This window comes from Pelobates fuscus, chromosome 7 (genome assembly GCF_036172605.1).
Source record: "Pelobates fuscus isolate aPelFus1 chromosome 7, aPelFus1.pri, whole genome shotgun sequence".
Lineage (NCBI taxonomy): Eukaryota > Metazoa > Chordata > Amphibia > Anura > Pelobatidae > Pelobates > Pelobates fuscus.
Genome location: NC_086323.1, coordinates 135,606,700 through 135,629,719, shown reverse-complemented (window position 1 = coordinate 135,629,719; position 23,020 = coordinate 135,606,700). Strand labels below are relative to the sequence as shown.

The following is a 23,020-nucleotide window of genomic DNA, read 5'->3' as shown; positions in this document are numbered from 1 at the left end:
GGCACTCTCACCTCAAGGGGTTAAATGTTTCTTGAAAGTTGCCTCCATTGGTGATGTCCACTACTCCCCTGGCGACATCAGCTTATGAATTTTCAGATTCATGAAGTGCGGAAATCCGCCGGGCAGGGGTGCTGCTGATTGGATGAGATCGGTCAGCTGACTTTCAGCCAATTGGTGACTAACCAATTCACTAAACTGGCTTGCAAAGAAACATACCTTTTTTTTTCAAGCCAGTTTAGTGAATGGGGAGTCACTGATTGGCTGAGAGCAGTCCGCTAATGCTTCCAGAAGAAGTGTAATCTCTAGATCTTAATATCTACATAGAAAAGGTGGACATCATTTTGATGATCATAATTATGGTGGTACTAAGAATCTTAAAATCTAAAAAAAAGTATACTGAAAAGGTAAGACCTAAAGTACAATATTACAAATACTAGCTGGTTTGTTTCAGAAAATAACGTGCAAAATGGTTGGATAGTGTTTAACTTAAAAATCGATTTTCATCTAATTTTTTTCCTAGCTTAGTGATGCAGTTACCTCCAACCTGTACTGATTTTTGTCAGATAATTGTGCTACACTACTTTAGAGCTGGTGTTTTTGACTGTATATTATAAGTTTGCTTTTGGAAATCACTGCATATTTATATATCCACACAGATTTACACTGTTTGGTTTTCTATGGTGTACCTGTGAGAAACTTCTCTTTTCAGTATTATTGGGTAATTTATGCTCCACTGTTCAGATTTTGTTTTATAATTCGCTATTTTAATGACATGCGCTGGACTTCACTTATGATTGTGTTCAGTCTAAAACACATTTCTAGAGTCTCCTGAATAGACAGTGTCTGGTACATAATGGGATTTATCCAGTAAATATACATTGTTAATGTCTAGGAATTGTTGCTGTCTTTTTAAAGCTGGATCAATGACCAATTAAACTTATTATTTTTTCCTTCAGTGAATCCTAATCCTGTTTTTGGCCAACCGCCCATTCCACCTGGTAATATGAACCCTGCAATGGCTCCAGTATATTACCCTCAAGTCAACAATGCTACATATCCTGCTCCTCAGGGCTTCCCTGCAGGTGCTCCTACAAACTTCATGGGTACTGTACCTGGATATGAAGGAATTGCCACAGGGGGTGACGGTAAGTAATTACCATGGTTTCTTTTGGTAAACTCTGGTACAGAATAATAAACCTATAAAATAATTCAAATGTGTCTAAGCCAAGGTGTTGCTAAAGTCTGTTTCACCAGAGTGTAGTCTAAATTGCTACATTTAGACAAAAAAATAAGATTTTAAAAGACAATAGGGGGTGGGTGTTGTTAAGACAAAAACTGGTGCTTGTTTTGGGGAAAATGCTAAACATTGCGTCCTTTAACTTTTGTTTGAGCAGCAATCTGTAAACAAACTTTCTGTTTTATACTCCTGCTTTGCATTTTTTTTTTTTTTTAAATGTTCTAATATTTCTGCTAATGCACCTTAATAAAACTGGCCATCAGCTCTGTTTGGTACTGTTCAAAAACACAAAGCCTCACCCTTGAAATAACTTTAAACCCGTTACCAACTTAAAATCTAGAATTCCTTCCGTTAATGCTTATTGCCTAATAGGACTGAAAATGACTTCAATGTGTGTGCTTGTTATTTTCAGGGTAAATTGGTATTTTCTCTGACTTCTGTTGTATAATACACACTACTGTGCAATGATTTTAAGCGGGTGTGAAAAACAATCGGTAAACTATGAATGCTTTATTTTTCTCAGTTAACAAAATGCAAAGTGAGTGAATGGAAGGGAAAAAAAGTGAAAAAATTTTTGCGCACAATCTTTGTCACTGAGAGTACGTTAATTGTTCACTGTTGATCATATTTAATTTCTTTCTTTTTTTTTTTTTTTTTTTTTTTTTTTACTTTTCAGGTGGGAAATTCTTGCCGCCTCCTCCTCCAGAAATGGGACTTGGCCCTATTCCAGCACCTGCTCCTGGACAGTCTAACTGGCAGTAAGCTACTATATTACTCTCTTACCCAGTTCTGTACCAGCCCATTAGTAAATTGTGGTAATCTTATAAGCTTGTAATAAATACACACATGCAAAATCCTGATGTGTGTGTGCGTGTTAGCGCGCATGCACCTTGCAGGCCACATAAGGAGGAGGAAGAATATTCATATCAGTAGTCCAGGTTTGGATACATGTGAGTCTTATTTCAGGTTAAAGGAACCCTCCAAATCAAATAATATTTATATTATATATAATTTTTTTTTTTTTACTTTTTACAATTTAGTATATTCCTCCCACCCCCACCCAAATGCATGTATTTTTTTTGCGACTTTTACTTTCATTAGGTGCTAGATCTAAAACCAGCTTGCAAAAACTGCCTTTGCAAGCTCTCCTCATTCACTCCCCCACCCTACCCGCAGAACAAACTTTCAGTCTGTGTCGGGGAAATGAACAATTGGGCTTTTCATGCGTGCGTATAATCTTCGTTTTTTAAAAGAATTGTTTGTTTACACGTATTTTTTTTATTTTTATTTTTTTTATTTTAGAGTCCCGTGTATCACAAATGAGGATGCAAAAGAAGCTTTAATGGAGTATGCCAATGGAGAATGCTGTTATGGCACTAGTCCAGTCCAAGAGATGGAAATGCAGGCACTCAAGCCTTTTAATACATATCGGGTATAGTGTGTGGTTATTTATTGATTTTTCTTTGTTCCTCCTTCCACCACTGTAAAGTCTATACATACATGTGCTATACAGGAAAGCTCACATAAACAGACAGACATACTTTTATTTTCAGGAAATAATGTTTCCAACTCCTTAATTGCAAGTGGCTCAGGGGATTGTATTCTTCTATGATTTTGTTTATTCTAAAAGTGTTTTGAAGCTGTTTGGGGACTTTGCAGGGTGTGTCCAACCACCCCCTCTTTTTAAAGCAGAACTAAAAGTATATAGAAAGTAAGAGTACAAGCCAGGAGTCCGGATAAACATCAAGGACCAGTGGACTGACTCTAAATGGCGAGTACCAGAAATGAGGTCAAATACAAATCCAGAGAAATCACCTTAATACGAAGAGTCCTGAGTAGGAGCTCAGCCAATACAGAGAATGAAGGAAGCCCTACCTTTATTGATTCTAGAATCCCCTGAATCCTGCCCCACCTCCTCCCACACACTTCCACTCCCTGGCTTGCAAACACACCCTCCACCTCAACACAGTGGCAGAACTAATGTAGAGATGGCCCTGGTGCAAGACATTGTTCTGGGCCTCCCCTCTAGCGCAAGAGGGGAGAAAAGATAGATCCTCATCTGTTGTACAATTCCCACGATGCTATGCCATATTTGGCCATTCTTGTAGGGCTGTATTTGTGGGCAGTGTTTGTGCATTTGAATGTGAGCATGTTGTTGTATAGAGTATGTGTGTGCATGTAGGGTGTAGTGTTGGTATTTGAGTGAAGGGGTGTGTTTCTATATACTTTACTTTTTGTGTTTGCATGTTTGCTGGGATGCATGACCTACATTAACGCACTTATACATGCACACACTGACAGACTGGCATGTAGACACACAGACACATACATACACAAACACAGATAAAACCACTGGCACATCCACACACAGAAATACACACTGACACAGATGTGTACACACTAAGATATATACACACACACGGGTACACATGCAATGGTGTATTTGTGTGCAGTGTCTTGGAATGCAAGGGTCTATTCATGTGCGGTGTTGGAATATAGTAGTGTATTTGTGTGCAGTGTTGGTACTGGAATGATGGGATGTATGCATTGTCAAATGTATAGATACATGCATACACTCACTGACAGAAACACAGCCAGACATGCATACACTCACTGACAGAAACACAGCCAGACACGCATACACACCAATATCAATTTACATGGTTTAGCCACCCTCCTGTGTCCTTACTTTTACAGAAGGGTGGCTTCCCTGGTGTCCAGTGGGAGCTGGATGGGTGAGGTTCGATGCGAGTCTGAGGAATTTAGCTACCTCAGTCCCTCTCCTCCTCCTGTGTGTGCATCCTCATTCTCCTCCACTTCCATATGTGTCTCCTCCTCCCCAGCGGCACTCTGTTATTTGGGAGGAAGTGATCTCCCCTCACTTCCTCCCAGCAGGCAGGAAGACAGGGGCCAAGTCCGGAGCACTCTTAAAGGGCTGGAGGGCCCCTGATTAAATCACCTGCTCTGCAGCCCACCGGGATATTTCTCCATATCCCGGTGGGTTGTTCAGACCTAGTTGTAGGAAGAGGGCCACGGGGACCCATGACTGCTACAGATCAAAATAGAATATGTAGGGAACTGCACTCACTCCAATCAGTCTGAGCTACAGATTGCAGGCACGGCCTGGTACTCTTTCCTCCCTCACCCACCATCCCTGTTTCAAACTACATAGGAGAGCTAGTGAAGTTCCTCCTTAGAAACTTATGGCTCTGAGGTGCAAGGCTTATACCAGGTACAAAGTCAAACACCTTCACCCTTTACACTGGGCGGTGGTTGCCAGGGCATTTCTGGTTCTTTAGCCACTACAGTGAGTTGTAATGGTTATTTTGCTTGAAGTGTTCCTGTAAATACAATTCCAATGTACATCTGTGATCTATGCCTGTATTTGACTTGTAAAATTTACATAAAGGGATCAACATACATTTTAACATCTTGGTCTATATATTTTGTCTTTTGTCAGTATCGCCTGGAAACCTTCACAGAGACCCGAGGTTGTGATTGGGCAACTTCCCCTTTTAAGGGTAAGTGGCACCGTTGAGAGTCAAGAATGGGAACCCTGAAATTTTATGTACGTTGCAGTCTTGCTTGTCTGTATAGGGCATTGATGGACTTTGTTACATAATCTGCAGCCCTAGTAAACCATAGATTTGATTCCAGAGACAGATCTTCGTTAATCTGGATCTTCTTGACTTGTATACTGCTAAAAGGAACTAGGAGTGCAAAATGTTAATACAGTGTGCCAATTTATGTAGTCTGTGGACTGATACTTTCTGCCTGAATTGTGCAGATAATGGGAAGGAAAGGTGTTGTCGTCTTGAAGCGACACTTTCAAACATTTGACAGGGGATCAATACAGACACATACCAAAGGTATTAATATTTGGCACTCCAGATGTTGTGGACTACATCTCCCTTAATTTGCTTACAGCCTTAAAGCTGGCATATGTTGTGGACTACATCTGGAGTGCCAAAGATTGCTTTCCCTTTTTTTTTTTTTTCTTTTTCTTTTTTTTATAACCTTACAGCACCTTAGGGATGTCTAGTGCCCTGGAATGTTTGTGAATGCCCAGTCATGTAGTTTTCCTTCTCTACCTGCCCTTTAACGCTTTAATATTTTAAGCACATGAGCAGTTGTATCTTTCCTGACTTTGTAGGAAAAATAGTCTGTAAAATAAAATGTTAAAGGGACACTTCAAACTCCTAAAGCGCTTTAACTTTAGTGATGTGTATTCTCTCTTTGTAAAATTGGGGGGGGGGGGGGGGGGAGGAAGGAAGGAAGGAAGGAAGGAGTTTGTTTCAACAGAAATTGGCAAATTAATAAAATAACCTAATCACATCGCATGACTTTCAATCAGACAATAGGTCATGTTACTTTCGGGTTTGTTTAGCTAAACTCTATAAAGGCAATTCAGTGCTCAACTTCTTCATGACAGGTGATTTATTCACTTTTTTGCATTTTGACAGTGGAGTGTCCCTGTAAGGCTTTTGAAATGCAACTTGTCCCATGACGTTTCCTAACATAATAAACCCTTGAAACACTATTCTACGTTAAAATATTAGAAAGGAGGTAATAGAAACTGCTACTTGGAAACAAACCAAAAGCATACTTGTAATTTGTCCCATTTTGGCCATTGAAAAGTTTAAACCCTTATTTCCCCTCCTGCTGCTAGAAGAATTAAGTACATGCCTTCCTACTGTTCCACATCTGCAGACACTTGCAAAAGACAGGCTTGTGCCAAGCATGGTTAACATGGGACATTTAAGTGTGTGTGATCTGCCCAGAGTAGGGGTGGCCAGCTAGGCTGTCAAACCGCGTTTTTGGGTAGGGCCAGACCTTTAATATGTGGCCCCCTTTCTTCCCACTCTTGGTTCTGAATTCTTTGGAAAGTAGGACAATATAGATAAGCGGGGTGATTGCCTTTTTGTTTATTTGTGAGTGACTGTGACATGTGATTGCCAATATGACACATCCTGTCCTCCCCAACCTGGCTATATACTTGCCAATGATTTGGAGCTATGCACTGAGCAAACTATGGATTGACTATATTACAACTGTTAATTTTTTTCCTCTTCTTTTTTTTTTAAGTGAATATTGTGAAGTAAAAATAATCTGAGATTGTATGCATCCACATGCTGTTGCTCTCAGTAATAGCAAACATCTGGACTCTTGAGATTATTTGATCAGTAGCTAAATAAGACCATGATTGATGGTTTAGAAGAGGTTTTGCTTTTGTCTTAAGGGAACAAAACAGCCTTGCAGTGTGTGCTTTAACCATTAATTTTAAAAGCAAATTGCTGTTGGCCCCGCTAATCACTGCTAATTCAGTGTATGTAAGAAGAGTTCATTAAAGAAGGCATAAATGTCCAATATTCTCTGTAGTCACGGAGTTAAGAGATCACTGATTACAGCACACATTCAGCTACTTGCTGCAGGGCAGAGTACAGCTTCAGCTGCATTTTATCTATATTCAGCAGTTTGTATATGATGCTAGAATCCTTCGTTGCTACAGCTATGAAATAGGCCTCTTTGCCAGTGATGGACAAACTTGGCTTATTTCTTGCTTTTGGAACTACATTTCCCATAATGCTTAGCCAGCCTTAAGTTTTGAAACACAGGGTGCTGGCCTAGGAGATTTAGTAGAGTGGGCTAATATTTCAGCAGTGAATATATGCAGTCTGGTGTTCATATCCCAAAGTGTCCACTTGCCATGCCACTCAGTCTCAAGTTAGGAATTAAATCACACATGGCCTTGTTAAATGTCTGTATTAAGCCCAACCCCTCTATAATACATAAATAAAAAAACTGACCATTGGAGTTAGTCATATTAGTATGAAGTGTGTTTTTATTTTTTTTTATTTTATTGTGGTATAGGTGCAAAGGAAGTGGAGACCATATTCTGCATACTTTAATATTTTCTGCATTAAAAATACATGCAAACTTGGTATTATTAAAAATATCAGATATGCTATGTGTACACCACGTGCAACCTCACATAATCCTACATCACACTTTTACCAATGGATAACTTAGAGAAAATCATCTCTTGTTGGTTTTGGAGCACATGACTTTGTTTTAAATCAATAGTCTACTATTATGTTACAATAGGGCCATTCCCTTTTTGCAGTCACTGTAATGCACAGCCTGGCACTGTAACAGATTGAAATGATCACTCATTCAGAGCTAACTGAATGAAGTGTTGACAACCACCAGGACTGATTTTGTGCTGTGATTATAATATAGTTTTTGTAAGTAACAATATCGCTTTATTTTTTTCTTTTTTTTTTTTTTCTCCTTACTTAGAACGGGAATTTAAAAAGTCGGGTAATTTTAAAGTCACTTAAACACTTGGTTACAGAGATGTTTCACCAAGAGTGCTTTAGGGTTGAAGGTTACAAATATAATCTTTCTTAGGAAAAAATACCCTATAGTTTCCTTGACGACTTTTTATTGTTCCTATGAATACTACAGGTTGTGATTTTTGACTTTTTATTTATATTTTTGTGCTAAACGCTTAGGGGAATATACATTTTGACACTATGCATTCTAAGTCTATTAATGTATAGTAAAGATGTTTACTATTGACTATACCTGCAGGCTACTTAAAATAGTCTTAATTCATTTGCAACTAAATTGAGTGTGCAATTACCTGTAGCCATAAGCTCTAGCAATGCCCACATTTTTTGCTTTAAATCAATAGTATACTAGTATCTTGTAAATTTACAAATGTAAAGTCTTATTTGTTTAAATATCTGGTTATCTTGGAATCTCACATTGTTCATGTCTGTTTTGGTAGGACAAACACTGGATTCTCCAAACCATGGGCAGGCTCCACCACCGTGGCAGATCCCAGTGAAAAATCCAACCCTTTTCACAGACGAGCAGCTCAAGATGCCTGTTCCTCACACTTCTTCTGTGAAGGTAAAAATTGTGCTGATTTTATTAGTTTTCTTGACTTGCCTTGGAGATTGAAAGCGGTTCAGACCAAAGAATATTCTGTTTAATGTTCCAAATGGAGGAAACTCTTTGTAGCACCCACCCTGGAGCTCACGTGCAAAGTCTGTCTCAAAAAAATGGGTCAGTGGTGACACAATTTCTGTATATAGATTCTCACCAAAATATTATCCTTCTATGCCAATTGCTGTTTGTAAACTATATATATCTATATATATATATATATATATATATATATATATATATATATATATATAAATTTTATTTTTTCTTTCTCTCATGCAGACTTTACCATTTATACATAACCCTCCTGTAAAATAGGACAGATTTTGTGATCATTAAAAAAAGTGTTTTTGGTAACCATGTAATGTCAAAATGGTATTTTCAGTCGCCGAGAGTTACATGGCAGCGCTTAAACCACGTGAGAGCCTTTGGCAAAGCTTTAAAAGATCTCACAAGGTCAATGTTACCTGATTATTTGAGGAGACAAGTCACCAGTTCCATAATTGTCTTCAGTTCTTAATTTAAATGGTGAATGGAAGATCTTGTGGTGGTTTGGAGTATGTTTCTTGTTTTAGTGCATGAGTTTTTTTTTTTTAAATACTCATGCTATTATTAACTAGCTGTTTGTCTGCTGCTTTACTAGTTCAACTATTTGGAGTGTTGGATTTTGGTTTCTGTTAACAACTATTTTATTTTATTTCCAGCCCTGCCAACTGTGCAATGGGGCTGGCAAAATTGTGTGTCAGACGTGCCATGGATCTCGGGTGAGTAGATATTTTGTAATCCCTGAGTTCTTATGCCTATTGATAAGATAACCAATTGGTAGTCACAGTGGATATGTTTACAAATGATAGCCCAGTCTTTATTGAAATGAGTGAATGTGTCACAGAGCTGTTATCTGTATATTGGCTTGAATTAAAGGGGTTGCAGAAATAATAACAAAAGGAGGGGCACTAAATACTACATTTTCTGAAAAGATTTCCATTGACTATCTTCTGGGCTTGTTTTTGTTATCTTTTGATCTGCAGAAGAGCAGGGAGTATTTCACTTTTTTTTTTTTTTTCAAGCTCCCTAATCAGTTAACCAGAGCTTCCATCAAAAAAATAAAATAAAATGTATCTGTTTGAGTAGGGCCATCACCAACTTTTGTCCCTAGAAATCTTATGTGTCCTGGTGTAATTGCTTGTGTATCAATCAACCTGTTGTACAGCACTGTAGAATGTGTATATATACTAACCTCAAATGGTAAACTCTTTATCACCATAGTAGTTGATCCTAGAGGCTTAACCTAAAACTTTAACTAAATGGATAGGCTGCATGTAATGGTTAAAGGGGAACTGTCATTTCCAATAACTCCTATTGTTAACTATACGTTTTTAACAAGTGGTTTTTGTGGAATAAATAACAATATAAAATTTAGGAAACCACACCTTTATCCTGCAACTAGGCGTCTCTATCTTAACTCTGTCTCAGTCTGTGTTCTTGGCTTTTTCCTTTGCGCCATGCAGTCAATATACAGGGCGCCTATAGAACAGAGGAGAAATAATGCAATGTTTTTCTCCTGCTCATTTGCATGATTTGTCATGACTGAATTTGATTTAGCAATTTTCGAAATCCATGAAATCAAATTTTAAAAGACAATTTGGGCATCTCATGGAAATAAAAGGTTAATAGATGTTTACAATCTTGTAGTGAAATGGTTACTTCCCACAGAAATGGTTTCCTTTTAATTTTAGTGACCCAGTCAAGTGTATATGGAGCCCTTAAGGCTGTTTTTCGGTATAGTTTGGGTGGGGGAGAAATGTCTGGGCTTATCTTGATCCTTGCACAGAAGCTCTGGGACTAAAGGAAGTGAATACAGATCCAGTCCTTCTAACATGTTTAGAGAAGGTAGGTCAATTGCAGTGGCCCTAGTCCAAACCCAAGGTAATCCCAGGGAAGTCACCTGCCTACAGCCAAAAGTATGGGAATAGGAAGGAGGCTAAAGTATATATTTGTGTGTTTTAGTATGGGTCTTTGAATGCATGTCTTTGTTTAGGAATCTATATGTGTGTCTGTGCTGGGCAGAAGGTTTGGTGTTTTTGTTTTGTTTTTAGCACAAGTGTTCATTCCTTAACCAAAGGTTCATTCCTTAACCAATCTTCATTCCTTAACCAATCAGAAACTAAGAATATTTAAAAATGTGCATCAATTTGCTTGTGTCATTCCCTGTTACATGACCATGTTACTCTTGGAACACTGCATAGCTATTCAGATCCGCTTATGTTTTCTTCTAATGAATGTTACAGGGCCAGTGTACACGATGCAATGGAAAGGGTGAGAACAGCGAGAAAGAGACTTGTGACCAGTGTGGCGGAGATGGAAAGGAAGAGTAAGAACTCCTATACCTTTTTTTTTTTTTTTCCCCCCTTCTCTCGTTTTTGTTATGGCTAGATAACTGATGTGTTTGTCAAACGGATTTAAAGAAGTGTACTTATATTTTTTGTTTTCACAGCTGCAAAACATGTAACAACAGTAATATCCAGACTTGCCAACCATGCGAGGGGAAAGGACAAGTTGTGAGCTTCATTGAGCTGACAGTCACATGGTGAGGACACAATATGACTTGGCATCTAGCCAGAGATGGGTTTGCAACATCTGATTTTCTACTACATGGTTGATGTACCTGATACATTTTGCCATGTGATATCCAGAGGCGTACCTAAAGTCTCAAGCACCCTTGGCGAGGAACCATATCGCCCCCCCCCCCCAGCCCAATATCATGAAAAAAGAAAAACGTAATTTTTTTGGATCAAAGTTTTCCACCATGTAAAGGAAAGCTAAAGAAATAAATCTAGCATTATTTTTTGTTTCCTCATCTTCCATGTCCCATAAAAAGTGAATAAAGAGAAATTGAAAGTTCCTGAGGTTTCTTAGGAACAGAGTCCTGCCAGTCACCCAAAGCCCCCCTCTCTATATGAAACCACTACAAGGAGAACTCCATCAGCTTGTGCACATGAAATCGCAAATCTTCTTATACAATGCTTTCCCAATAATGCCAATTATAGGGTTTGCTCTAATGCAGCGTTTCCCAAACCAGTCCTCAAGACCCACCAACAGTCCAGGTTTTGTTAGTATCTCCATTGGAATAAAAAAGGGAAATGCATAAATCCTGGACTGTTGGTGGGCCATGAGGACTGGTTTGGGAACCATTGCTCTAATGAATCTGTTATCAGCTTTAAATCATAAATATATATTTACACATTGGTGATGTGCCAGTGGAATGCTTGTCACCATATTGCAAGCCTAACACATGCACATCACACCTTTCTACAAGCATAACACAGGGACATCACACCATATTCGTGCCGAAACCAGGGGCTGGCTGCACTCACCTTAACATGCATCAATAGGGTGCTGCTGGGGGCCAATTTATACAATAAAAAAGAGAATCTAGCACACTCCCTTATCCACTAAACAGCAATTTTGATGGATTTTTTTTTGTTTTTTTTAAAAACACATAACCTAGGCAAAAAATAATGCCTAGCTTAGGTGTTTAAAAAAAAAATAATAATTTTTTGCCTAGATTCTGTGTTTTTAAAAAAAATCTGTCCGCACCAAAGTTGCTGTTTAGTGGATAGGGGAGTGCGCTGGATTTTCTCTTTTTTTACCATATTTGTGCCGGACTGGGGATAAAGACCAGCCCTGGAAATAAAAGCAGCCCCATAGCATTGCGTCATTATACCAGCCCCATCTTATAACACTATATTCTTGTTCACAAAATGGTAACCGTGCTTTTTAAAAGTACATTTGAAGAGTGTATTATTATTTATAGATACGACTGATATATACCCCTTCCCAGGGCAATATATATCACAAGTATTAACACAAGGTCATACCTCACACATTGCCCTGATATATATCACATGCACAGGGAAATATATAGGCCCCAGTATGTACACAAGGTTATTTGAATTGCCCTGTGCAAGGGTATATATCAGGGCGGTGTGTGAGACATGCTTTGTATATAGTGGTGGGGAATATATTAACTTACCCGAGCACACAGATTGCACTCCCAGGACTTGCTACAGTAACCAGTACTTACCCAAGCACTAAGGTTGCACTCACAAGACTTGTCCAAGTACCCACCCCAACACAGATTGCACTCATGGAACTTGCTCCACCACCTAGGACTTACCCCGGTATTTAGATTGCACTTGCAGGACTTGCCCCAGGACCTCAAACAGCCTCATACATGTACCATGCAAGAGGGAAAAGATGCCGGATGAGATTTCCAGTGGCAACAGACATTACATTGGCCGCGAGAGTGCGCTCTCACACTCTTGGTGACGCATCTGCATCCCGCCACGGCTAAATTCTTAAAGGCCGCATCACACAGCTGCCCCAGGGTACTCAGGCCTTGCACAATATTACAAGTTGGAGTCTTTAATGGTATAATTTTTATTTTTTATAAAAAACACATCCATGTCCTTCATATCTCGCATCCGTGTCTCTGGCCCCGCCCATCCGTGTCTCTGGCCCCGCCCATCCGTGTCTCTGGCCCCGCCCATCCGTGTCTCTGGCCCCGCCCATCCGTGTCTCTGGCCCCGCCCATCCGTGTCTCTGGCCCCGCCCATCCGTGTCTCTGGCCCCGCCCATCCGTGTCTCTGGCCCCGCCCATCCGTGTCTCTGGCCCCGCCCATCCGTGTCTCTGGCCCCGCCCATCCGTGTCTCTGGCCCCGCCCATCCGTGTCTCTGGCCCCGCCCATCCGTGTCTCTGGCCCCGCCCATCCGTGTCTCTGGCCCCGCCCATCCGTGTCTCTGGCCCCGCCCATCCGTGTCTCTGGCCCCGCCCATCCGTGTCTCTCCCTCTCCCTACTCTCTTTGATGGCCGCCCTCCTAGCGATTTTACTTGTTAGAGCAAGGAAGGGGGGCAGCCTCTCGCTGGCGGCGCACTGTCACACTGAGCGCCGGGTAGTGACGTGACACCCGGCACTCCTACGCAGAACGGAAGGAGGGGGAGAAGCTTCCCCCTCCTAGTGAGTACTGTGCGCGTGGTTCCCTTATGGAGCCGCATGCTTCTCTGGGGAGCCGGGGGCGCAGGCCGAGCGGGGGTGCAAAAATCACCTGTCACGCTGACACTTGATTTTTGCGCCCCTTTCACCAACCCCACGGTACGCCCCCGGTGATATCAGAGCGTAACTGACCTATGCTCTCAATGTCTGTGACTTTAAGTGGATTTAGAGCTCCAGTTTGTAACACTTTGCATAATGGGTGGGGGTGAATGCATAATGGAGTGATAATGGTGTTGGCAACATGTAGGTTACAATATGTGTTGGAATATGCCATGGTAAAAATTTTTTTTTTTTTTCTTTTTTCAGGAAGAATAATATTTCGGAGTTCATACCAGATTACAATTCTGAGTTTCCCGTTTCCAAATTTGAAAAAGTGAAAGGAGATAAAATCTTTACAGATGAGCAGATAATGGTAAGAGGGTTCTTTTCAAATACTCTAACCCTGTTTTTTTTTTTTTGTTTGCCTAGCAATTTTCTATTTTATTTTTTTTAAATCTACCTTGCTTCTATGTAAGGTGTACTTGTTAAAGATGGCTCATTTCTCCTGTTTTAGAAACCAGTGTGACTCCACTAAGTGATAGTCTTGTCTGTTTTGAATTCCCAGGTGCCTCCAGTAGTCAACTTTCCTGAAGCTTCCATTAATCATGCTTCCCAGAACTGCGTGCAGGAACATCACTCAAAGTATTTCACATCATGCCGTGTGTTGAAACAGGTATTTCATCTTCAAAGCTTGTGATAAGTAATTTGGGGGGTGTGTCTTTGCACTTGTGGTTTTTGTTATTTCCACTTCTTATTTAGATCAAGATGTTTCTACTAGCGTGGGTTTTTTTTTTTTTAGATTTCCTATGGCTCTATTCTTCTTTATATTCTGGCACACTTACAGCAACCTTTAGTAAATCAAACTTCATAGCTACATTTTGGGCAGAGGGCTGTAAGCATTTTATTGCAGGTTGCAATAGATGCATAAAATGCACCATATGCTAAAGATGCTTGTAACTTTAATTGTATGATGCCTGTGTAAAAGCAGCTTTTAATTTTGGTGGCATTTTTAGGAAGCTGCAGTCACAAAGGGTACATATATACATACATATACATTCACTTTATAGTCGTACTGTACTGCAAGGTGACGTCGTAAAAGCTGTCAAATATGTAAATATTTTATATTGCCTTTAGCTTTTCTTTCTACATTGTTCACAAAAAATGCTATATAGCCCACAGGTATGCCAGTTTGTAACGCTGTGACATAAAAGGTAAACCTTTTTTTTTTTTTTGGTTAGCAGCTGAATTTGGTTGAACCTTGTTGCTAGGAGCAAAGGAGCTGGCCAAACATGCTTACACTTCCCATGTGCAATGTTTATGGCATTTACCCTTATTAGATGGGAAGTCAATGCACCAGTGGTGAAATGCATGTAGCAAAATAATCATTGCCCTCATAAAGCAAAGAACATGGTCACATTAAGCAGCAATTCTATGTACCCATTTTATACAGTTCTTACTGTAAACTGCATTGTATGATCTACTTGTTGGATAAAGACTATTTTTGCACATCCATTGCTCGTTGAAATGATTTGACTGTCCTGTATAAAAGTCTGCCTCTCGACTGGTATCACTTGATATGGAGTCAAAAAAAGAGATGGAGTCTGCACAAAGCTCTGGAACGATACAGAACAGCAATGGTCCATGAACTGGACAGTTCCCAAATCTGTTCCAGTATCAATACTGATAAAACCCAAGATAATGTCTTGAAGAATGTACTCGTGTACAGTATTGTACTTCACTGACATACTTTTTAGGATTGAACTTGAATAGTGAACTATTACCATTATGAGTGAATATTAAATATAAATATTGCCTTTAATAAAAAAAAAAAAATCCCCCTACCTCTAGGTTTATTAATTTGAACTTTGCAACATATCTTTAAAGATATTGAGGAAATCTGAGTGGCAGTTTGGAAACGGTAGACCAGTTATTGACACGTAAATGCTTGCTGGTCAATTTAAACCGTCCAAAGGCGTAAATTAACTTTACTGGCATACTATAAATTTGTGTATGCTTCTAACCATCTTCAGACTTGTATGTACTATTAAAGTTTTTTTTTTCTTTCTTTTTTTTTTTTTATCTATATTTCCCTCCCACCACTGACCACTTAATACTTGGCATAGGTAACATTTGTCCACTCTAAACATGTGTGTACATGTACATAAAGCGGAATATCTCAACTCTATTTAGTGCTCAGATACTTTGGTGTTGTATTTCACAAGAGGGCCACCTTTTTAAATTTAGAAACATAGAATGTGACGGCAGATAAGAACCATTCGGCCCATCTAGTCTGCCCAATTTTCTAAATACTTTCATTAGTCTCTGGCTGATCTTATAGTTAGGATAGCCTTATGCCTATCCCACACATGCTTAAACTCCTTTACTGCGTTAACCTCTACCACTTCAGCTGGAAGGCTATTCCATGCATCCACTACCCTCTCAGTAAAGTAATACTTCATGTTATTATTTTTAAACCTTTGTCCCTCTAATTTAAGACTGTCCTCTTGTTGTGGTAGTTTTTCTTCTTTTAAATATAGTCTCCTCCTTTACTGTGTTGATTCCCTTTATGTATTTAAATGTTTCTATCATATCCCCCCTGTCTCGTCTTTCCTCCATGCTATACATGTTAAGATCCTTTAACCTTTCCTGGTAAGTTTTATCCTACAATCCATGAACCAGTTTAGTAGCCCTTCTCTGAACTCTCTCTAAGGTATCAATATCCTTCTGAAGATACGGTCTCCAGTACTGCGTACAATATTCCAAGTGAGGTCTCACCAGTGTTCTGTACAATGGCATGAGCACTTCCCTTTTTCTACTGCTAATACCTCTCCCTATACAATCAAGCATTCTGCTAGCATTTCCTGCTGCTCTATTACATTGTGTGTCTACCGTTAAGTCCTCAGAAATAATCACCCCTAAATCCCTTTCCTCAGATGTTGAGGTTAGGACCCTATCAAATATTCTGTACTCTGCCCTTGGGTTTTTACGTCCAAGATGCATTATCTTGCACTTATCCACATTAAATGTCAGTTGCCACAACTCTGACCATTTTTCTAGTTTACCTAAATCATTAGCCATTTGGCTTATCCCTCCTGGAACATCAACCCTGTTACATATCTTAGCATCATCAGCAAAAAGACATACCTTACCATCAAGACCTTCTGCAATATCACTAATAAAAATATTAAAGAGAATGGGTCCAAGTACAGATCCATGAGGTACCCCACTGGTGACAAGCCCAAGCTTCGAATATACTCCATTGATTACAACCCTCTGTTGCCTGTCATTCAGCCACTGCCTCACCCATTCAACAATATTGGAATCCAAACTTAAAGATTGCAGTTTATTGATTAGGCTTCTATGTGCAACAGTGTCAAAAGCCTTACTGAAATCTAGGTAAGCAATGTCTACTGCACCACCCTGATCTATAATTTTAGTTACCCAATCAATTCTAAGTAGCCAAAATTCTTGGCATTTCATTCTAAGTAGCCAAAGCTACATGTTATCTCTCTTTAGAATTCTATGAATGAGAAAGTGACCAATATGTTAGACAAAGTGTCAAATTGGTTGCAATTTGCTTTACACTTATTGTTTTCGAACTACTCTTTTGCAGCCATGTTGTTCCCTATGTTGTATGTATTGGCATGCATTTGGTAACCTCATCCTTTCTACATCTTCCTACAGAGACAAAGCATTGAGTGGCTGCCACTGACCAAAGTTGAATATAGCTGGAAAGGGAAATCCTATAGCTACTTTGTCTATGGAAAGGAGAAAAAGGTCCATACTGAAAAGTATCCTGACACCTGCTGCTGTGTAATCTTGTAATGGAAAATGACCTTGGGATCCAATTCCAAAAAGTGATTGCACCAACAAACATATTTCAGTGCCCTTTTTTTTTGTTTATCTGTATTACACACTCTGCCATATAGTATGTAGAACACTGCACAAACTCATGTTGCAGATTGTGTTCTACTTGTGTTTTTTTTTTAAATTTTTTTTAACTTGTGATTTGTAACCAAGCTGTATCTTTCAGTCATTTTATTCTAGAATATCTTAATACTCAAATTATGAATCTGTGTATATATTTTTCTTTGTGTACAAACTGCTTTTTTTGGTTTTGTTTTTAAACTCTATAAATCCTAAATGGGATTACTAGTAGTGATCTAAGGATTAATGCCTTAATGCAGGGGTTCCCAACCCAGTCCTCAAGTACCCCCTACCAGTACAGAATTTAGGGATTACCCTTATGTGTCTAAAGTGTTTTTAGAAAGGAGGGAAATAACACATTAGATACAACATGGTAATCCCTAAATCCTGAACTGTAAGGAGGTACTTGAGGACTGGGTTGGGAACCACTGCCTTAATGGAATCCTTACAAATATGCCTTCTCAATCCCTTTTGAACTTTTTTTTTTTTTTAATAAAATTTTTAATTGTCATTTGTCTTAAAGTGATGCTCTTATTTTAGTTTTTTGTTAATGCAAACCTACATAAAGCAGGGTGAATATTGCCTTTTATTTAAATCTGGGTGTAACATGACTTGAATCATGAATGCATTTTCATCTAATTTGAGATCTCAAAACAGGCAGTCATAAGGACAGAATGAAACAGTTAAAGATAATACCTAAAATAAAATGTGGATAGCATCAAGAAGTAAATAAAAAATCCATGAAGAAATCAGCAATAGTGGTGGATGAGATACACTGAACAAAATTATAAACGCAACACTTTTGTTTTTGCCCCTATTTTTAATGTGCTGAACTCAAAGATCTAAGACATTTATTATAATATATTCCTCACGTATAGTGGCAGTACTGTAACAAGTGGATTTTCTTGTGGACAAGATGCTTTCCCCATTCCCCCTCCCCCCATCATTTAAATATTTAATTAAGATCCTGATTTTCCCTTATAACCCCTGTACCTCTAAGTTTTCCCAGTTCTTGTCCCGGCATATGGGACGGACAGGCTCCTCCAGGCATAGTTGTAAATAATATCGGTGTGGTCAGCGCTGGCTGGGGAGGTGAGTGCCCAAAAGCTCCAGAGCTGGGAGGTGAGCGGCAGAGGCTTCTGGAACGCAAATAGTAGCCGGCTTATGTGGCCAGATCCTGGGAGGTCCTGGGCGGGCCTCCCTCATTGCAGGACGGAAGTTTGAAAATTTGGTGCTAAATTCGAAATTAAAAGCTGTGCAGGACCTGTCTAACCCCAGAGGTTGTTGCCAGAACAGGTACTCCATGTCATCAGCCCTCCTACATGGTGCTGAGGTTTTTGAGGTGGGAATTTACTTTAAATCTCCCTTGAAAATGTAACCTTTATCGCATGCCTCCTAATTTTTAGAAAAGCTACAATTAAAAAAGACAGCGGGTCAGTTAATATTCAAGACAGAACGGTAAAGAAGCGAAAGAGAGAGATCCACATCCCTGTCTGAGCTCTCATCAGGTGAATGTTCGTCTTCACTTTCGGAAGCTTCCAGTCTAGCCTCAAGTGTGGATGAGGGATTTCCACCAGAGGAATTGAAGAAATTTATCAGGGAAGTATCGGCGGTTGTTCTGGAAAATGAACCTACTTAAGGTAAAAGGTTTTCTTGTGCACCCAAGGGTTCTGGAACTACTGCAGAAGGAGTGGGAAAAACCCAGAAAGACGTGCTTTCATTTGTAAGCACTTCAGACAACTGTTTAAACTACAGACAGAGGAAAAGTGGGAAGAATTTCCTCAAGTCGATATCCAGGTGGCACAATTATTAAAGAAAACCACAATCCCAATTGGTGAGGTTTCTGGTTTAAAATATCCCATGGGCTATCCGTGCAAAGCCGGAATCACTGGTTAAGCAGTTCTAAAAGCCCAGGACATGTGGTTACAAACCTTAGAAGAATCCCTTATGGGGAAAATCAGAGTTAGGCCCAGCTGTTTCTTCTTAAACTTTTTCTAATGAATTTCTATTGGATGTTTGATGAGATGCTTCGATTAATGTCTCGGATAATGGGTTTATCCTCGGTGGCCAGAAGAGCCTTATGGATCAGAACGTGGACTGCAGACTCTGCGTCAAAATCTGCTTTATGTGAACTCCCTTTGGAGAGGAATAAATTATTTGGCACTCCTCTGAAAGAATTTATTAAACCTATGTCTGAAACCAAAAAGATATTACATCAGGATTCCAGATATTCAGGATCTCAAGCTTATAAAAGATCTCAGTTCACTGGACAGCGTTCCTTTTGCTACCATGACATTTTTATGGTATTTTTATGGGTTTATTCTCCCCTGTTTTTAGTTCAGAAGCCAAACAAATCCTTCCATCCTATCCTAGACCTCAAAGGTGTCAACGCATGCATTCCTTATCAGAGGTTCCATATGGAAAGCATTTTATCACACACACATTCTGCAGAAGGGGGAAAGTGGCAAAGTTAGACTTGAAGGATAGCTACCTCCATGTTCTTATATCAATCTTTTCTCGGAAGTTCCTAGGGATTGCAATACTAGCAGAAAAAGGAAAGATTCTGCACTTTAAGTTCAAGGCCCTACCATTCGGCCTATCATCAGCCCCTCGTATATTTACAAAGATCCTGGCTCCTCTAGCAGAAAACTTACGTCTAAGAGGTGTGACAATAGTTCCTTACCTGGCTGGCTGGTTCTTGAAAGCAGAATCAGAACATCTTCTGCAGTTGGATCTCAATATCACCAGGAGGCTTTAAAGATATCAAGGTTGGCTTTTAAACCTACAGAAATCTCAGATGATTCCCTCAACAAGGATGGAATTCCTGGGACTTCTGGTGGATTCAATGTCCCTTTTGCTTTTTCTTCCTATTTCAAGGCAAAAAAGAATAATAAAGGTAGTTTCAAGCTTACCAAAGAAAAGTTTGCACCATCAGACAGGCCATGAATGTTCCGGTACTTCTCACCTCTGCAATCCCAGCGGTTGGATAGGCAAAAGCAGAAATCAGACCTTGACAATGGAACATTCTGTCAGAATGGTCAAGAAAGAAGGAAGATTTGGATGCAATTATCTGCCTGTCAAGCACAGGAAGAAAACAAAATTGGTGGAAAAATGCAAACAACCTTTCCAGAGACCTTTCATTCGAACAGAAAAGATGGATTACCATCACAACAGCTGCCTCCCAAACTGGTTGGGGCGCCCATCTAGATTCACAGTTCATTCAGGGGAATTGGACTCAGAGTCCTCAAACTTCAGAGAGCTGAAGGCAATTATGAATGCTCTGGTAGCTTTCAGTCCTGTCATTGCAGACCATGCTGTAAGGATTCAGTCTGACAACGCTACCACGTTGCTTACATGAACCATCAAGGAGGCACAAAAGTAAATTCTCTACAGCAGCATTTCCCAATTGGTGTTCAGCAGAACCCTGGGGTTCTGCTAAGATGTCTAAAAACAAAATGGCCGCGGGTGGCGAGGGAGCAGTGGGTAGTGATCTCACTGCTCAGCTCTCTCGTGCGCACAGCAGTGATGCCGGAGCCTGAATATGACGTCACTCCGGAATAACTAAGAGGCGCGTGAGGGAGCTGAATAGGGAGATCACTGCTCCCTAGCAGCCCCACTGGACCCCAGGGACCGCACGCTCAGCCCAGCAGCCCCACTGGACCCGATGGACCGCACGCTCAGCCCAGCCGCCCCACTGGACACAGGGACATAGACTACATGCCAGCATTCCCAAAGGGCTGGGTGGAGCAAAATACATTTTTTTTATAGCATGACAGGAGGCTTCATATTTGCTTAAGTCTCTCTTTACTAGAACTCCACAGCAGCACATTAACATAGAGATACAAACACCAGAGACAAAAAAATCAGGAATCTATAAAAGGCTTCTCCCACCTAACTATTTCCTCTTTCTTTGCTGCTCCGCAGACAGTTCAGGTCAGAGTACCACTGCCTCCTGTTATATATGGGTGGTTGTGGATATTTTACTGTATTTATATGTTTATTACTGTATTGATTTATTTGTTTAGAGGGTATTTTTGCATCTACCTTCTTAGTGCTCTAGTGATTGATTTATTTAGCTGTACTGTATTTTCTGCATCTACCTTCTTAGTGCTCTAGTGATTGATTGATTTATTTAGCTATCTGTATTTTCTTCACCTACCTGCTTAGTGCTGTAGTGATTGCTTGATTGATTGATTTACTCTGTTTTTCTGCATCTACCTTCTCATGGCTGCAGGGATTTATTTGTTTAGAATGTGTTTACCTCCCTACTGCCATTATTATTTATTTATTTAGATTGTATTTTTCTGTCCCTACTTTTTTGCCGTAGGAATGTATTTTCTCTTATGATTTTTCTGCATTTTCCTGTTTTGGGCACCCCTGGGGATCGTTTTTTTCTTGGGTTTGGAGGGGGGGGGGGGGTTCCCTTCCTCCCTTCCTCCCTTCCTCCCTCTACCTTTTCTGGGTGGCTTAGCCCCCTTCACTTTTTGTCCATTTTGCGGCCGCTGGAAAGCGGTCCTCCGACCGCTTTCCATTGCCGACCGCCGGGACCCGGAGTAAGGCTCCGGTGGTCCTACGTGTTGGATCCCGCCCGCCGGCTCAGTCCGCCGAGCGAGATCCTCTGCTTCCCATGCAGTGCTAGGGCCCTGAGCATCCACTTCCCCGCAACTGCGTGGTCGGGTGGGGGTGGGGCCGGCCAGTTACCAGACTTTCCGCATTAGTTCCGTCGATGGCAGGCACATGTGCTGTAGCTTTGACTGGGACTTGGCTATGACTTGGGCGCATTGCACCCTCAGGCTGTCCTGGCTTTGTGCCCCATGTGGCTGGCAGGTTAGGCTACTGGGGACCATAGTGGATGATATAGATCACAGGCATGCTATATAGAGCTGTGCACAACCCCTCAAGGGTTACAGGCACAACTGGCAGTGTTACCACTTATACTCATCCCCCCCCCCCTTTTGTTTGTTCAGATGATTGCTTGCAGCGCTCTGTTATATCATATTGACCAATGGAGAACCTCTTGTGAGGTAACTCAGTTGGTGAGTTCCCTGACTACAGGTGTACTCATTATGCAAGTTCACTATTTACGGAGTGTCAGGCACTATTTAACTGAAGTGCGTTATCTACAGTTACACAATGGAATGCTTGGTACAGTCACACAGAAGAATGCTATCTACAGTTACACAGTAGAAGACTATGTACAGTTACACAGAAGAATGTTATGTACAGTTACACAGAAGAATGTTATGTACGGTTACACAGAAGAACGTATTGTATGTTTACACATAAGGATGTTATGTACGGATGCACAGAAGAGTGTTATGTACAGTTACACAGAAGAAGGTTACGTACAGTTACACAGAAGTGTGTTAATTACAGTTACACAGAAGTGTGTTATGTGCTATTAATTTGAAGAAGTGTTATGTACATCTTATCTGAAGAGCGAAAGGTACATTTTATCGGAGAATGGAATGTGCAGTTCCTCACCTGTACATCTCTGAAGGTCCTGCCTTGTCTGTGCCCCAGGACTTGGCCGGCTTTGTCCGTGCCTTACTGATTGGCCTGCTCTGCCTGTGCCCCATTGATTGGCCTGCTTTGTCTGTGCCCCATTGATTGGCCTGCTTTGTCTGTGCCCCATTGATCTGGCCTGTGCTGTCTGTGCCAGAATGTCTGCATGCCAAGCCTACTGCCACATACTCACGCTTGTGCATTGCATGCGCTGCCCAACTTGCCTCAGTCACTATATGGGGTGCTGCCCCTATCTCCCTGCCAGTGACTCTTGTCCTCTATACTCCTTGAAGTCGCTTTGCCT

At 40.5% G+C, this 23,020-nt stretch overlaps 1 protein-coding gene across 2 annotated transcripts in view; it reads left to right on the top strand.

Moving 5' to 3' along the window:
• The window catches only part of LOC134568828 (protein SSUH2 homolog), a 40,054-nt gene extending 22,356 nt beyond the window's left edge, over positions 1-17,698 (top strand). For both annotated transcript variants that reach the window (XM_063427512.1, XM_063427513.1), the window contains exons 3-13: positions 957-1,145; positions 1,914-1,995; positions 2,540-2,669; positions 4,698-4,758; positions 8,031-8,155; positions 8,896-8,955; positions 10,480-10,562; positions 10,686-10,778; positions 13,552-13,657; positions 13,850-13,957; positions 16,969-17,698. In XM_063427512.1, coding sequence (XP_063283582.1) covers positions 957-1,145; positions 1,914-1,995; positions 2,540-2,669; positions 4,698-4,758; positions 8,031-8,155; positions 8,896-8,955; positions 10,480-10,562; positions 10,686-10,778; positions 13,552-13,657; positions 13,850-13,957; positions 16,969-17,109 — 1,178 coding nt within the window. In that variant the 3' untranslated portion in view covers positions 17,110-17,698. The remainder of the gene's footprint in view (positions 1-956; positions 1,146-1,913; positions 1,996-2,539; positions 2,670-4,697; positions 4,759-8,030; positions 8,156-8,895; positions 8,956-10,479; positions 10,563-10,685; positions 10,779-13,551; positions 13,658-13,849; positions 13,958-16,968) is intronic.
• Positions 17,699-23,020: the final 5,322 nt, after the last annotated feature.